The 17500-nt window shown below is 46.2% G+C and overlaps 1 protein-coding gene and 2 non-coding genes across 3 annotated transcripts; all 3 read left to right on the plus strand.

The window, feature by feature from the left end:
• The first annotated feature begins 6709 nt into the window (after window positions 1–6709).
• LOC145058285 (putative mitochondrial protein AtMg00170/AtMg00620) lies at window positions 6710–7931 on the plus strand. Its single transcript, XM_079006210.1, is given in 2 exon segments — window positions 6710–7224; window positions 7227–7931. Coding segments are annotated over 2 exon segments (468 nt in total). The 5' UTR covers window positions 6710–7008; the 3' UTR covers window positions 7479–7931.
• Window positions 7932–12747: 4816 nt separating this feature from the next.
• Window positions 12748–12819, plus strand: TRNAN-GUU (transfer RNA asparagine (anticodon GUU)). Its single transcript has one exon. It is a non-coding gene; the product is annotated as a tRNA-Asn (tRNA).
• Window positions 12820–13573: 754 nt separating this feature from the next.
• TRNAY-GUA (transfer RNA tyrosine (anticodon GUA)) lies at window positions 13574–13656 on the plus strand. Its single transcript has one exon. It is a non-coding gene; the product is annotated as a tRNA-Tyr (tRNA).
• Window positions 13657–17500: the final 3844 nt, after the last annotated feature.

The following is a 17500-nucleotide window of genomic DNA, read 5'->3' on the forward strand; positions in this document are numbered from 1 at the left end:
TCGCCCGAGGAGAGGGGGTTTAATGGCCAGAGGGTGGAAAAGTGTGGTAAGGGGGAGGGAGGCGACCCTTGCTGTATCAGAAGATCGAGGTACGTAGTTCTCGAGCTTTGCGAGAGGATGGAAGGGAATAGATAATTTGCGTCTGCTCTCACAAGTCGGTTCAGGGAGAAAGCCGTTTCGCTTTAGCTACCCGTATAGAGAGAAGCGAGGCAAGCAAATAGTCCCGCTCTGGTCAATGAAAAGACTACGTCGACTGATAGCTATGAGACTGCTAGTGGACAGAGAGGACTGAGTGCACGTTAGCTTGAAGCCTATAGCTATTGAGTTTGATTGCTGGCTTGAAGCGCAGCGAAGTTCTCTATGTGTCCGATAGGTCGCTTGTTCGAATTTCTATTTCTAGTAGGATTCCCGGCTAATCCCCTTCCCTTATCATTCTGGTCTTGGATCACACCTACTAACTAGTGCGCTGCGACGAGGACTCTACCTGCCTCTGCCTTTGGACCCGGAAGCATGGGTCTCTTGGCTATAGTTAGACAGTCAAATCCGGTACTTGTATCGGGCGCACCTTCACCTTTAATTAAGTGAGTGGAGACATGTCTGCCCCTCTCGCTATCGGTGGATAAAACTGACGGTCTGATCTCTTCTCCGCCTCCTTAGCCAACCAAGCAACTCGACGTTGTCGCCACCTGTAAGAAAGATAAGGCCAAAAACTGGACTAAACAACTCTGCTATCGCTCCCGGCGCGGGATCTTCCAAGTGAGCCTCATCTAGACTATGTTAATTATTTCCGCTACTCCTTTTGAAAGACAAGAGTGCTCACCTTTCCTTTCTACTTTCATACCTCAACGAAAGAACTAGGGCTCTTAGATCAACTACACCCAGGGGCGAGACAGGAAAGAGAGGAACTGCACCAACAACTAGATTCTAAAAGATGGAAGGTCGCTAAGCCTGATTACAGCACGAGTGAGGAATGAAGCTGATTGCCCATTTCAAACCTCGGGCTAAACTGCTGACTGACGAAATGACTTCTTAAGTGAAGAGTAACCTCTAAATCCCTCCAACACCAGCTTATTCAACACGACTGGGGAGGAGCTACTGAACTCCTACTGGCTTAATGGCATTCCTACTGTCACTAACGGACTAGAAGCATGACTTCTTAGCTGGCTTACTACTTCCGGGACTATCGTACATGACAGGAGCTGGTTTGCTAGCTTATTATTGGACTGATTTCCGGGTACACAAGTTCGGGCTTGCAATGGAGCTGGTTATACTTGTTATGAAATGGGGAGGAGGGAACTAGGCCTACTAAACTCTACCTCCACTACGGTATAGCTTCAACTGGATTCCCCACTATATACTACGAGAAGGGTATTGGCCTTTCCCGAAACAAAGGCACTTGCTGGCATGAAAACTTCCGCTCGTACATACTTTTCTTTCCGTTTCAACTTCAACCGCTATCTATAACATCTAAAAAGCTGCTAAAGCCCTACTCGCCTCAATTACATCGAGCCTAGCTTTACGGGTCAAAACCAACCCCATTAGGGGCTATGGAAAGAGACGCTTCCTTGTTTCAGGGACTCTCGAGAACGAATTGGGACTGAGACTTCCCTACCACTACCCTTTCTCAAGCTGTAAATGGGGAACTTGTTTTTGGAACTGCCTTTGATCTTAGGCTCGCAGCGACTAGGTGCGTACCCTTGAAACTATATCGGGGACGAAACTCTTCTTTTAACGCCCAAAGATAGGCCTCTGCAGCCCTTTCTAATGAAGATGGTGCATAGGCCTATCGAAAAGCTGTTGTCGTCATTTCTGCTCTTTGCATCTTCCCCGACCCCTCGTCACTGCTTTCTGATCATGTCTCTTAGAGAGAGAATCTTGTGAAGCTGAGATGTACAATCTGAGGGAGTCAGGTCTTTTTCAATTGAATCACTAGTCTACTTATTCTCACACGAACGATTACTTTAGGGGAAGACAACGGTTTCTGTTTTCTTCATATTCAGGATGACCTTTCTACCCCACTGCTAATGTGGATTACTCTTATGTAGGATAGGTAAGGCACCCAATACTATTAGCTAGTTTCTACCCATCTCTCTAGGTTGGCATCGAGGGAGTGATCCCTAGATCATGAGACTTGGTTAGTCTCGTGGATGAGGTCCGGGACCTTTATTCTACTGTAAGTCCCATAAAGGTACAGAAAGCATCAAAGCAGAGGAATAGCTATCTTTGATAAAGAAGAAGAGCAGCAAAGCAGCTAAGCAGGAATGAACCTTGTCTAATAGTATACCTTCTTCGATCTCCCGAGGAAAGACTCCCAGGTAGCAGTAGGCAAGTAGTTAATCATATCCCATTCTCTAACTATAACTCCGAGTGAGCTTTTCAAGGCTATGACGAGGTGCGAAGCGAAGCAAGGGTCCCAATTCTCCTGCAGTTTTGGAAGTTGGCTTCCTTTACCGAGGTTAGTTAGTTTTCTAGGATTTGCATCCGGGTTAGCTCCTTTTCCTTGAGTCCAATGAGGATAAAGATTGAGTAGTCTTAGCCTCTATCTCCCCAACAGCTTCAACCTATCTTACTATGCTGTTAGGTTGCTGTTGTTCTTTGAAGGTAAGAATAGATTAGGACAGGTGGAATGGATTCCAGCAGTAGGATGTTAGGCATCTGGGTGTGCTATCTTAGAGAGGGCCTTTCTAATATCCCGAGTTAGCCCTAGTTTCCTGCTGCTAAACTCTTCCCCGCTTCCTTTCCTTTTTCTAACACAGACTGAGACGGTGTTGACGAAGTTGCTGCTAGGATCCTAGCCAAAGGTTTCCCAGGAAGTAGTAGCCCCTGAGGAAGCCGAAGGCATACCAGATAAGGATAAGTAGAGTTGGTATTTAGTTCATGGAAGACTCATAAGAAAAGGTATTCAGTCTGATAGTGCTTTAACTCATCCCGTCATTTATTAGGATTGAGAAGGCAATCGGACTTAAAGAGAAGACTTAAAGAAGCTAACAACAGATGTGAGTTGTAGCTAACAGGTAATCCAATATTCAGAATGTGAAATTAAGTCACTCTGGAGGCATGATTATATGATTGAATGATTCAAGCCTGCTAATCCGAGCTAAGAACAGGAAATGTCAGTGACTTAAAGGAGTGAAGAGAGCATTAGAGAGTAGTGATTCATGGTTGATGCATGGGAGAAGATACAAGGGAAGCTAGCCGTCAGAGATTCTTGCTAATCAACAAGTGACGCATTCCTTTCCCCTTTTTTCCCTATCTTAAATTGTTGTCAACCTCCCTTAGTCTCATCCTTTACACCCGGTCCAACCTTGCCCGCTCCTCTTGGCATCTAGGGTTATGTTATGGCTACTGCCTACTATCTCTCTAATAGCGAGGGTGCTTTCATCCGTGATGGAGTCATATGACATTCAAAGCCTTCTCTTTGAGATAGGTAACAGACTCAGCTGCTAGCCTTTCGAAATCTCTTTGTCGAGATCACGAATCAGCAGCTATAGAAGGAGTTGTTCCAGAACCCACGGGCAGAATACCTTTTGTTGTAAGAAGGGCTACTGGTATGACATCAATCACTCTTAGAGTCTTAGCTGGGAACATTCTATTCCGAAAGTCAGGTCAATGCCACAGCTTCTTCTCAAGCATCAACATCAAAGTGCTCCAATGCCCTTACTTGAATCTAATGGAGGTCGATGTCCAGGGAATTGATAGAGTCAGGCCTGAGAATGTAGTGACTAAGAAGGAAGGTAAAGGAAAGTCAGTCAAAAGCTCGAGTAAGAACGAGAGGAAGAAGAAGCAGTCGAGCTCAATTTATTCTTTAGAGGGAAGTAAGAACGAGAGGAAGAAGAAGCAGTCGAGCTCAATTTATTCTTATTTTTCATTCTCTTTTTTTCTTTGGCCCTTATTTCTTCTTATCTCTCTTTTCCGACTAACGCAAACATGCTACCGTTAACCATGCTACCACAGAGAAAGTAAAGCTGGCTCTTCCAGCTCTCGTATCCGAGGAAAGCTAACTTCATTCCTAAGCGTCTTCTTTTCTTGGTGTGATCGTATCAGCGTACGAATCCGGAGTGATGGCATAGAAGTAGCTGCAATTGAATCAAAGAAGAAGTTGTTGTGCTAGAATCCACTGTTACAGAATAGGCAGCTATAGAATCAGCTCGGTCCTTTCTTTCGTTATGCCTTTAATAGCTATCCGATGATCCTGTAACTACCGTAGCCGAAGGGCTTTCCCTCTTTCGCCTATATCGAATTTTGCTACTGCTTCTTCGACTCAAAGAACTGACATCTATCCTTTATCTTTCTCCTATGATTCCCAATATTCGTGGGATTTCCTCTAAAGCCTTTCTCTTTAGTGACTCAAACAAAGAACCTTAGCGGATGGATGAAAGAAGTAACTGAAAGCAAGGATAATATCTTCTTTATCCCATCTAGGTATAGGGATAGATTGAATATTCTAGCGGTTGGTTGAAAAGATATACAATAATAAGAAGAGACTGATTGATATAGCATCTCACTAACTTAATCTCATGACTTTAGAATATCACTTTGTGAAAGTGCTCTCGATATGCCACCAAGAAGCCATTAGTGCAAGCTGGTATTTAGCTCGCTCCTTAGATAAGCTATAGCTCCCTCTTTCTCGGTCAACCAAAAACAATGTAAAATGTATTAAATACCTATTCTTTGTTCTAATCAGCAAGCGGTATACGACAGCTTTGATAGCATCCTCTCCTCTTTCTGCTCCAAATCCCTAGTTTAGAATGCAACGAATGAAGCGAAGAAAGGTGAAAGAGCTACAGAAGCAGGCAACAGAAGGAAGAGCTACAGAAGCAAGACTAAGAACTAGCTCGGCTTAAGGATTAGCTAGCTAGGAGTCTTTCTGTATATTCGAGACTTTATCCCTCGGTTCTAAGTGCAAGGCTTCCTTAGCTGCGGTAACCCTGCTATGCAGGAATTCTTACAGTTATCTCAAATCTAAGCTTGGAACGACGAACTGGGAACAAGCTTCCTTCGTTTTCGCTTACCTGCTTAACCGTTAGTTGTTAAGGATTAGCAGCATCGTTTACTAGCTAGAGCTGTGAAACCTGAGAGAGCCGGGTGGGAACTCAAGACTAAGGCAGTAAGAAAGAGCTAGGATTAGTATTTTGAGTTGGAGCTGTGAAACTTAAGCTTCATCCCTGTATGCATATTCCTATACCAAAAGCAAGATAAGCGATGAATATTTACTGGATATAAGATAAGGAAAGTAGCTTGGACCGAGAGCAAAGAGAACTCCTCTAGTCGAAAAGAAAGAATCACTCACCTCACGAGGCTGGGTGGAATATAAGAGAAATTTCGAATCAAATACGAACGTATTCTTAAAAGAAAATTCCCAGGCATTAGTTACAGATAGGACAATCGAAGCTGAAAGGACAGACATAGATTGACCAACTACTAAGAACCGGACAGTCAAGAGACCAGAGAGATATTGGTTTAATCACAGACCAGACAGACAAGCATTTGTCAAAGCCCAGAAAGCCACCAACCATCGAAGCGTTAACCGTAAAGCCTGATGGGGAAGAATCCCTCTTCCGCATAAACACAGAAAGGAAAGTCAACAGTCCCAGAGCCTATTCTTTCAAAGAGCGCATTCCCCGCACCCTATTATCTAGCGGCTCTTTCTGTGCGTGGTTCTCTTTTATACTCTTGATCTGGGAAGCAGGCACTCTTCTATAAACCTTCGAGAGGGTTCGTAGCCTTGCTAATGGTTTTCAACCTCACTCAGGGCGAATCTAAAAAAGTTTTTTTTAAGTGTTCATAAATCGTCTGTGAACAAATTCAAGAGAAGACAGATCCATAGGCAGCAAAAGAAGACTTTCGCTAAACAAGAGAGAGCTTCACAAGAGAAATAAGTCGATTCCTTATTTTCTTCTATTATAGGTAGCGCGCACAGGAAAGAGAGAAGAACGACAACAAGATATCAACAGCCCCAAGGAAGTCAAGCTCAGAAGGCAAGAATTTTTCTATACTCCTCACTGGGATAGAAGGAATTTACCTGACATAAGCGAAATAAGGAGTTGACTGGTATTACCGGATCACAGTCCCTAGCTATCTTCCAAACAGATCTCCTTTTTGCATTGCCTTTTCGATAGCACAAGTAAAGGTCTGATGCGCATAACTGCTGCCATCTACACTTGGAGAAAGGGACCGGAAATAGCCTATTCGAGAACAGTAAGAGCAGACAATGAATGTGCTTGCATCCTCTTCTTTTACTATTATACCTGCCCATGGAACTGTGCACAACCGATTTGTAACAAGCAAGAAGAGCGGATACGTCGTTCTTTCTCTTTCAAAGAGCGCTCCCGATGGCTAATGTATTGACCTCTTAAAGCATTTCAACAGGCCTGTACAGATAAATGTATCTTTAACCACTTTATAGCCTTGGCAGATTTGCTTTCTTTCTCGCTTTCGACTGGGTTCAAAAGGACGATGGAAGCGAAATGATCACACCGAAAAAGCCGGAATCGGTGTATTGCCTGGGGATGATAGCCTTGTTGATTGCAAGTGCTATCTTAGATCCATTTTGAAAGGTCGGTTTAGTAAGAAATTTTTTTAAGAGAAGGAAGTTTTAAGCAAGGAGACTCATCGAAGAAAGGGTTGTGACTATATGGATGTATCGAAAGACGGATGAAATAGATTCTCATAGCCTATCCCTTGTCTTGTCTCCTGCCTACGTTCCAACCAGTAGTAAGCAGCTAACCTTCCTGCCCGTCCGGGGTTATCTCTGCTCGGTTCCGCAATCAATCCCAGATCCATCCATTTGAGGGGGGTCAAATTCTGCGCTCTTATAATTGCTTAGATAGAAGGGTTCAAAAATCGTATACTTTTTCGATGCCCTCTATCGGCGATAGTTCGACGGACTACTTTTGCGATGTCTGTCACATGAAGAAGCTCAGCAAGCCTTGCAAGAAGTACATGCTTTACTAATGCATAGTAATAGTGGTTTGCTGGGTTGGTTTTGCTCTCTACCTTCTCACGGGGATGGAAACAAGAGAGGTCAACTGGAGTGGAAGCCAAACGAAACGACGGGGCCGAAAATCTGTGATCGACCCGAAGAACCCTTACCTTGATGCCTATAGAAAAATTGATTTGACAGTGATGGCAAGAATCCGAGAAAGACTGTTTTTTCTTTTTCTTATTCTTGTGTTGTTTCTGAACGGCATCATAGCTACACGAGGGAAAGCGATGCTGCCTACTCTGCTCTGCCGCAAAAGGGGGCCGCTTTCTTCCCCCCAAAAATGCCAGTTCCACCATCAGGGCCCAGCAAGCACCATAATTCTGTTCCAAGGCTGCGTTTCATTCCAGCAACAGTAGTCTATGGTTCGAAGCGCCTTTTCCTTAAGCATTTCTTTCTCCATCTAAGGTCAGGGAGGAACCTGAGGGAAAAACCGCTTTCTTATCGGAAGAAAGAGGGAGCCGCCCGTCCCGGGAAACGAAGTACGCTTTGGTGAGCGAGAAGCAGCCAGGTATAGGGGAAGGGGCGGTGGGCTTAGTAAATATAGTATATAGTTCCACTTGGTGAATAGTGCCTCGGCTCGGTTGAGTCATTTTTTTCGCTCGGCTCGCAGCAGACTTGTTCTAGTAGAAAGAAATTTTGATCTGGGAAAAAGACATAAGATTTGTTCGCTAGAGCTCATCACTGAAGAATGGTGGCTTTACTTTTTGGAATTAGAGAATATCTTCTTTGCGTGAGCGGCGTACGTACAAGGCTGTTCGGACTCCCCCCCTCTTGTATGAGGTGCGTTGCCATCGTCTCTTTCCCCTTTGCCAGGTTACGCGGCATGGATTCGCCGATTGACGAATCGGATCTTGGCTCGCTGTCCCACCAACGAACCAGTCTAGAAGTCGAAAGGGAAGGCAATAGAAAGGGGTCTCCCTCTCTTTGTCTTCTTCTCGCCGCTTTTCTCGTCCATCCTGCCCTGCGCCGCTTATAGATTCAGTTGCAGGTATCTAAGCATCCATTAGTTAAGGGGGTTGGGGCGTGAAGCGCAAACCGCTCTTCGATCTCCCGGTGAGTTGGACGGGAAGAGACATAGGGGGTTATCTATGAAGCATTTTAATTGCCCCTTTCTTTTGGAATAGTTGAAAGTCCTCTTCTTAGGGGATTTTCTTTTTTCTTATCAACATAGAGTTGGAACTTAGCCGATGGACGAGTGGACCAGTGTGAAGCTTTAGTTTCGTTGCCGGCAAGAGCTCCTAGCCGACGACCGGCTAAGGTCGAGCTCAGCTGACCCCTTCTTGATTCCGTTTTTTCCCTATTTGAGATAGATGAATCAATGGAACTTTGATCCCCGGTTCCTGCTTGGTCTAATGTCTGGGTGCGTATGGCGGTACACTGAGAGCACCTTTCAAGTCGGCTGAAAAAGAAAGAAAAAAGGCTTTCGTCGTCTTTTTCCCGCTTTCACCTTCGATTGCGAAGGGCTTTTTTTCCGGTTTTCAATTCCTCTCCGGCGAGGTTTGAACTTCGCGTGGTGGGAAGGCCTTCACGATTCGCATCTTCCCGTCCAGCAAAGAAAGTGAAGGGGCGCGGACAGCAAGTTGGAGGACGCTGCAGAACCACGTGATTGATCCATCTGCGCTATTCCCTAATTAAAGAAAGTTGTAAAGCCTTCAGAGCCTCAGTCCCTACCATTTTTTTTTAAGAAAATGAAAGCTGACTAGCAATCGCTCGTTTTTCTTATTAGCATGGGATTGGATGTTAATAATGAAATAAAAAAATATATAGATATTAGAAGAGAAGGCAATCCCCGTGGAATTCCTATCGATTTCCGATGGATAACAATCCATCTTTCTCGCTTTCGCTCTTTCTCCCAATCAGTCGCGAGGGTTCCGGGCATGAGAACGCAAGTGCCGGAATCAAACAAAAGGTCCGAACGTCCGAGGACGAAAGATAAAATGCTCCGCGGGGAAGTCGTTTCCATCTAGGATAGCGTATTCGTGCCGGTTAGACGTCGGCCATGAAATCCATCACTATACCGAGCAAATCATGGGCATTCACATCTCGGTCAAAGGGAACTGTGCGCGATTCTCTCGTGAATCGCCTTCAGCAAGGTATGGCATTCAGGGTCTTAACCCAGGGATAAATCTTTCTTCATAGATACAAGACATTCGTTGCTGATCTAAAAAAGATCTTCTCCCGTGGGCGTTAGCGGAAGTTTTTCATTTTTCACTCGGTCCTGACTTCCCAAAGCAAAGGTTTTTTTTAGGTTTACTTTGGAAAGGCGCTAAACAGGCCTATAGGTTCGCCTTTCTATTTATAATAGAAGAAGTCTAATATAATTAGTATAGAAGTCTATATAATTAGCCAAATCGTCTGAAGCATGAACAGAATCGCCTTTGTTCCGAAGGCCTAGCGAGTTAAGCGAGTTCCTTTTTTCTTTTTTCAAAGGCAGTCCTTTTCTTTCCCCGGACCGATGACTCGCTTGTTCAGTACTGCTAACTCTTATTGGAGGATTCCGTCCCCTCGGGACTACCAGTAGCTTCGGTTGTTGAATCTCGTGCAAGTTAGGTTGTGGTTGTATTGGCTGCAAGCGGATCGTAGGCGCTTTAGGTGTGTGTTGGCCATGCACTCTCGCGTCGTGTAATGTCGTATGTATGATAGAGGTGGTGTGGTGATTGACCTCAATGCTAATGGTTATCCCCAAGGTTCAACGAATGAATGAAGCTATGCTATGATCGTACCCGGATAGAGATGATAGTCTTCCTCTGATGTATCCAAGCCGGCCATAATAGAATCGATAGGCGAAGCAGCCAATAGCAGTCTGTTCTCGCCTATCGATAGATAGCAGGTTGCTTCCAAGCTCAAACCATTTTGAAACGGAATTGCTACTTTTTTCTTGTTATTAATAGAGTGGTATTCTCCGCCCCTGTCAAAGAAAGTAGAGGGAGAGTCTTTCTCCAATGAGAATAAAGAAAGTTTTTGGGCAAGACAAGAAAGGAACTCGCCCTTTGACACCAAGGGATAAGAGCGGATTGTTGGCGATGACTTGGTGAAGGGAATCTATGAGAGAAGGTTCTCGACGAACCGGGTTCCGACCGAATAGAGCGCGGAGCCAACGAGTTCAGTCGAACAACGTAACGAGTCTAAGGGCGCTTGAAAGGGGGCGAAGGAAAATGAAATATGAAATAAAAAGATGCTTTGGGAGTGTGAGATAGGCGGACGGGGAGTACGCAGCCGAACAACCGCAGGGGCTTCCAGCAGTGATAGCTGAACTAACCAGATGGGCCGCCCAAAACCTGGAGCTGACATTGAAATCGAAAATCAACGTCGGACCCCGGCTATCCGAAGAAGGCAGACTGAAGCGGAGGAGCAGAAAATGCAACACAACAAGGGGCGAACCAAAGGCTTGCGCGAAGGAAGAAGCAAATCAACAGAATGGAGACAGGGAGGAGAGGTAAAAGATAGATTTTCGAGCCTGAACATATAAGCAACCTTCTATCTGGCCTCTGTACCAGTAGTGGAGTGGCTTGCTATTTTCAATCAGAAAAGGAAGATTAAGCAATGCAAAGGAGAAAGAAGTTGTCCCCTCTTATCTGGTAACCCACCGCCGCATATGTCGAAAAAGAGGGAGCGGGGAAGGAAGAACAATCGTTTTACTTTGGCACATGAGGTGGCGGGTTTGGCTAGGTAACATAATGGAATTGTATCGGACTGCAAATCCTGGAATGACGGTTCGACCCCGTCCTTGGCCTTGAGGAGTGGTGAGCAGCACGGAACTTGAATCAATCTTTTGGCATATAATATAAGGGGCTAGAAATCCACAGACAACATTCTGGAACTTCCAAACCAAAGAAATGCAACAGGAAATGAAATGTTACGCTTCAATAGAATGAATTCGGTAGTATTCTACCCTATGGTAGATCGAAGGTCCTGTGCCACTTGAACTCAAATCTATCTTACCTTCAATCCATCGTTGTCCAGCCAAGCCAGCCCATAACAAAATGTTAGACCGGCTGACACAACCGAATTGGTTGAGGAAAAGGAAAGCCTAATGACCAAGCACTCCCGCCCCCAAAAGCGGAGACCGAAGAACCGCCAGGTTGTCGAGGACACGTCTGAAGAGGAGGCCGGCGGCCTCTAAGTTTACCACCCTACCCACTAATGGACTCTGAGGGGGGAAGGTGAACGGGAACCGACCGAAAACCCGAACCGCTTGACCCCTTCATACTCGATTCATTAGGGTTGGGGATGGATGGAACCAATCAGAAGTGAAAATCGCGCAAGCGAAGCCGGGAAACGGACCACAGCGCAACGACTAGGACTCGTGTCGGAGGACTTTTGAGCGTGAGCTACCACTCATGCAGCGACAAGGACCCGCAACTCTCGAAGGGGCCACCAACCACCTGAATCACTGTAGCAAACCCTCCCTTGACTTTACTCAATGGATAACGCTTATTCTCTTTCAATCAACAAAATGAGAAATGGGGGAGAAAGAAAAAGGTCTTTATTGAAGAGGCTTTGCACCCGGAATAGGACTAATGCAGATCCAGAAGAATGGGTCTGGGCTTTCGAAAAGATGAATATGCAAAGGGTAAGGTAAAGAGAAAGTCTTTTGAACAACCAACCTGACATAAGGATTCTAGCTCGCCCACTTAGAGCAGATGGAGATTCTCGGACGGGGAAAAGCGGCACTCGACATCTATTAAACAAGACCAAGAACAAAGCCATACCATGCCCTCGGGAGAAACAAGTGATGATTGCCATGAATGCAGCCCTCGAGGACGTGTACAAGAAGGTCTTTGCCGATTCCTATCAACATGGTAGAGGGGCGTGAAAAGGCCGTGGAGACTTTGACCGAATGAATAGGGATCAATTGATAGAGATTTTTTTTAGGAAGAGAATCCAGGATGAACGCTTTTTTCATTCGCTATGCACTGACTGGATGCGTACTCGCGTGATCAATCGATGGACGGGGGAATTGCGTGAATGACGAGACCGGCCTAACCTAAAGTGGGTCCTCCCCCCCTTGATGGCGAATCTTGATTGACTGACACTAGGAACCGATTCGGAGAAAGAAGAAGCATGAGATAGGCGGCGGAAGAATTTCCGATAGCGAATTACTTGACTCGATGGATGGAGGTAGAGCCCTCCAACTCAAGCACGAAATCAATGTTGAGTCAACAATAATCCAGAGGGGCACCACCAAGCGGGATCGAGACCAGCCCCTTGTATATAGGGTTCCAAACCTATGCTTCTTCAAGGATCCCATCCCAGTAGGGGCTTCAAAGCTTGACTAAGAGAAAGTGGAAAGAAAAGGGGCGCGCTAGCTACAATCAAACTAAAGCGCTAACGAGCAAGAATGCCTATAGATAGCGCTTTAGTAATAAGATAGGGCTTTTTCAGGAATCGATTCTATGATTGAATAGCAGAAGTGCTACTTAGTAGTAGAAACTCGGAGAGACGGAGATGGGACTATTTCATACCTGCTAACTCCTAGGATGAGAAGTGGGTCCCTTGTTTTTGGCAGGAAGAGTTTCAGCCTTTGTTGCCCCTTGGTAGAGTGAGTCTACTTAGTGAACTGGCAGGACGCGAAGATCGATTGATCCATACGAATCGAGAGTGGATGGTTGATCGCCGCCTCCTTGTCCTGGAGGCTCTCCGGCCGGGGAGGGGCTTGCTATCGTAACCTTTTTCCCGGTGTATGTGAGGGTGACGAACTCCTTTTTGTTCGGTCATAGGTTGGTCCAAAGAACGAGATTCGGCTTCCTTAAGTCCGTTGTTCCTTAGTAGCTCAGTGGTAGAGCGGTCGGCTGTTAACTGACTGGTCGTAGGTTCAAATCCTACTTGGGGATAATTTAGAGTTCTCGCTTTTCTGACCTAGCACCCCCTGTCCTTCTCCTTAGTTTCTAAACTAGCAGAATCGCAGGACATAAAAAGTGGGAAGTTTCTTGTTGGTTTTTCTTCCTCACTCTCGAATAGGTGAACTTGGTTCGTTCAATTCTTAGGGAGAAGAAGGATGGGAATGAATGGGAAGACTGGAGTAGTCTCTTCATTAGCCGGAAGGAATTAGTCCCCACTAGCCTCATTCGAAGAACGAACAAGAAAAGGCTTACTGTTTAGGTAGGATAGATCGATGTGGTCCAATGGCTAAAGCTCTGCCAGCTTCTTGTAGACTTACTTTAGGCTCCGAGTTCTTTTTTTTTTATGGTGAAATTATTCTTCTCCACTAGTGGCAACAAAGTTCTTGGTAATTAGCAAGGGGGAAGGAAGATCTCCACTCATTTCATTCATTCAGTGCCTGCGGTGAGGCGCGACCCACAACAAATGAAGGGGGAAAGCTTGCTTTGCTTGCTGTAGCCCTATTTTGAGGCTTGGTAAGCGTAAGCTATTGTTGTAGGCTCGAAAGGGTAGGCTCGCAGCTTCGCTCAGCAGAAGAGCCTGACTTTCTATTAGTCAAGCACTAGCGCCCAACCGGGCTTTTAAGGGATAGGGAAAGGGAAGAAAAGAAAGATGGTCACTCCTTTTAGGAACATGGCTCGTTCATTCACTTGCTCATGAACTCGTAGCTTCGCCAGAAGCTACGAAGGGGGGCCTCGGCCCTGGAAGGGGAGAGTGGCCGAGTGGTCAAAAGCGACAGACTGTAAATCTGTTGAAGTTTTTCTACGTAGGTTCGAATCCTGCCTCTCCCACTTGTTTGTTGTAGACTTTAGAGAAGAGAAAAGAGGCATTCGTCAGCGTAGGAAGGCCAACCGAGCGAAGCTCCTTTGGCCGTTCCGTGAAGTTCAATTGTATCGTATGTTAGTTAGAGAGCTACTACGATCTATATATTCCCCATCCATATCCAATCCCAACGAGAATAGAAGCGAGTAGCTTCCGGCTTGGCTTGTAGTCGTAGTCTTTTAGCTTATATAGTCATCGGCCTTCCTACACGCACGCGCCCGCCAGAATGCCTCCTTGGTTCGGTATGAAGCCAAGCCGATACATACGATAGGCGAAGGAAAGACCCCCATTTCATAGAGCCTGGGGAACGCAAGTTTGATCGAGGATTGGAGAGGAGAGGTGGAAGAAAAGGCTCGGGATGAATTTAGGAGTCTTTGTGCGAGCCGTATGCGGTGAGAGTCGCACGTACGGTAACGAGGGGGGTTCGCGTCTATACGTGTAGTGTGGTGGTTGGGCCTACCCACCCTATTTGTTCCATGATCTATGGGTCTACTGGAGCTACCCACTTTGATCAATTAGCCAAGATTTTGACCGGATACGAAATCACTGGTGCTCGATCTAGTGGTATTTTTATGGGGATTCTCTCTATCGCTGTAGGATCCCTATTCAAGATCACTGCAATTCCTTTTCGGGCGGCTGTAGGACGGACGGCCGCCTATAGGTGGTAGGGTAGGGTGGGTGGTACCGCTCAGATTGCGGCCAATCTTCCTAACCGCGCGCGGGCCGGGCTTAGAGCGCGTGAAACTCATCACTACCTCGTAAGGGCGTTGAGACCATAGCATGTTACACGAAAGCGCCGCTTTCTCTGTAGTATTGTCACACAACTGCCCGCCTAGAAGAGCCACTCGCTCTGTAGTGTTGTCACACAAGATAAGCACGTCGCCCGCCTGCTGGCCGGACGAATCTAAGTTCTCTTCTGGTCAACTGTCCACCCAGTCAAGTGCAAAAAAAACACAGTAGAATCACGCAACGCACGCTGCTGGTGTGCTTCCTGCTCGCGAGGAAAGAAAGAAGAGCGACAAGGTTATGTTCAGATTTGACTGTTTGCAGCATGGGAGCAGATTACCCAAAAAATACCTGGGAACAATGAAAAAATAAAAAAAGATATCTCGGTAACGAAAACTATAGGGGGCTGTATTGGCGAGATCCAACGGTGAACAGCTGCCCAAAAGAAAAACCGCCTGGAAGTCCGAGGACCTTTAGTACTGTACTCTACCCCCGAACCAGCAGCCTTCGCGCCAAGCAAGACCGCCCTTGTCCCTTTCCTTTCTCCATTCCGCCTCCTTCTTTGCTTTGTTCCAATAGAGTCTAAGGCAAAGCTAAAGTGGTTCGTATGCCTACTTTACCTACTTGACGAAAGGGAACGAACTTCGTTTCGTTTCCGGGTTTATGGATTGTATTCAGTCAGCCTCACTCCTTCCTTTTTATGTTGTCGTGATGGTTACCGGCGAACGCTCCCAAAGGCGACCCTCTCGAGTTTCCGGCTGTTTTCTAGATTGAAGTAGCCTTTCGTCGCCCCGAAAGAAGTCACTATCAAAGAGTCGCCCTACTGAAGTACCAAAGGTGCGCTCAGCCCGGTGACTAAGAAATGGGTTTGCGCTTGAATTGAAGTGATGAGGTTTTTCGAGGGAAGTAGGGCTCTTATTGACTAAAAGTGGGTTCTTCGCTTTCCTTTAGAATGAAAGTAGGTATGAAGCCCCTACTACTTACATTGTTTGATTCAAAAGGCGAACGGCCCCCCAACAAGTCATATGGGGTGGGGTGCTTGTGATAAGCTGCCTTGGATATGAGGAATTCTAAAAAAAACAAAAAAAGGAAAAGTCCGGTATTTGACGAAGATCTTTCTATCAATAGATAGGAATGAGTGTTCGATATAGGGGATAGAATCCATCTGCTCTTTCTCTCTCCATTTTTCTTCCCCTCTAATGCGGGTCGGACGGCGGCGGGCGCGGGAGGAAGAAAGCTAAGAGAAGACGCTCTTCTCTTAGGTCCTTTTTTTTTCAGTGTAGGAAAGCGCTCTCTTTTTGTCATCCCTGCTGCTTTCCTTTCCAGATTTTTTATTGAACGCATGGCGTAGCTAGGACCCTTCAAATAATGTTTGAGCCTATGTTCAAACCAAACAAACCCACCTCCTATTTGTATTTGAGTCAGGCTGGAAAGAATGCCCGCCAAGTTCAGATAAGGGAATGCTTCCCCCAACCATTAAAGGAAAGGCTCGACGAAGGGAGGGAGATGCGGCGGGGGAAGGAAAAGGCTTTCGGAGATCGAGATTTTCTTTCTTTTTCATCGAAAACGAAGAAGGCCGAGGATGGCCTACGGTGCGTCTTATCTGAAGGGAACACGCTTTTTCGACCGCGGGGTGGTATGATTGTCGGGCCCTCTCCTCGCTGGCCTATTGGGATAGCAGCCTTCGGGCTTTGCCTGCCCTTTCTAATAAAGAATTCTGGCTCGGCCCGGGAAAGCGCTGGCAACAACAGAAAGGAAGGGGTCCATGTAGCTGCTGCGCCCGCCCCCCTCTTAGTCAATGGGGCAGCAGGTTCGGCATCTACTACAAAAGAGAGAATCCACTTCAGATAACCACGCCTCTACTAGGCAGCGTATGGAATGGCCGAGAGCGGACCTTATTGGATATATAATCCAAGTCGAGAGTAGAGTTACGGGAACAGCCGTCTGATGGAAAACGACTTTCACGTTCGGTTTAGAGAGCACTTTTTTCGTTGAGAATTCCTCGTTCCCTCTCGATAGACCAGCGGCGAATTCAAAACTTGTGGGGCCCTATCTATTCCATCTCTCGAGCCCCGAAGAAAACCCCCCTCCCCTTCGGATTCCATATCTCTTTTGACTCTATATATGTGGGCACCTGATATCTATGAGGGTTCACCCACCCCGGTTACAGCATTCCTTTCTATTGCGCCTAAAATCTCTATTTCTGCTAATATTTCACGTCTTTCTATTTATGGTTCTTATGGAGCTACATTGCAACAAATCTTCTTTTTCTGCAGCATTGCTTCTATGATCTTAGGAGCGCTGGCCGCCATGGCCCAAACGAAAGTAAAAAGACTTCTAGCTCATAGTTCAATTGGACATGTAGGTTATATTCGTACTGGTTTCTCATGTGGAACCATAGAAGGAATTCAATCACTACTAATTGGTATCTTTATTTATGCATCAATGACGATAGATGCATTCGCCATAGTTTCAGCATTACGGCAAAGCTGTGTCAAATATATAGCGGATTTGGGCGCTCTAGCCAAAACGAATCCTATTTCGGCTATTACCTTCTCCATTACTATGTTCTCATACGCAGGAATACTCCCGTTAGCCGGCTTTTGTAGCAAATTCTATTTGTTCTTCGCCGCTTTGGGTTGTGGGGCTTACTTCCTAGCCCCAGTGGGAGTAGTGACTAGCGTTATAGGTCGTTGGGCGGCCGGAAGGTTGCCACGAGTAAGTCAGTTTGGGGGACCGAAGGCAGTTCTCCGTGGACCGGACACGTAGCTTACCGAATCAGTTGCGACACGGATGGGAATGCATGCTACGAAAGAGAGGGTCGAGTCTGATACATCAACCGTCTACTCAATATCCTTGTACGAGTCCACAATCACTACACGAGATGAACCTTGGTTTGGTGAATTGAAGTTGGCCTTAGGTGTAATAGGACTCCCAGTTACTGTACGGGATCGTCTACTGAGGTGCTCCCCGCCGGTTGTTGGAACGACGCGAGTCGGGCCGGGTCTCGATTCAGAAAGATGAAGGGCCAAAAAGTCTAAATAGGGAGTTATAAATTCCCCATCTCATTGGGGGCGGAAAACGAAT

The sequence above is a fragment of the Lactuca serriola genome, chromosome 6 (genome assembly GCF_051521515.1).
Source record: "Lactuca serriola cultivar US96UC23 chromosome 6, Lser_US96UC23_V15, whole genome shotgun sequence".
NCBI lineage: Eukaryota > Viridiplantae > Streptophyta > Magnoliopsida > Asterales > Asteraceae > Lactuca > Lactuca serriola.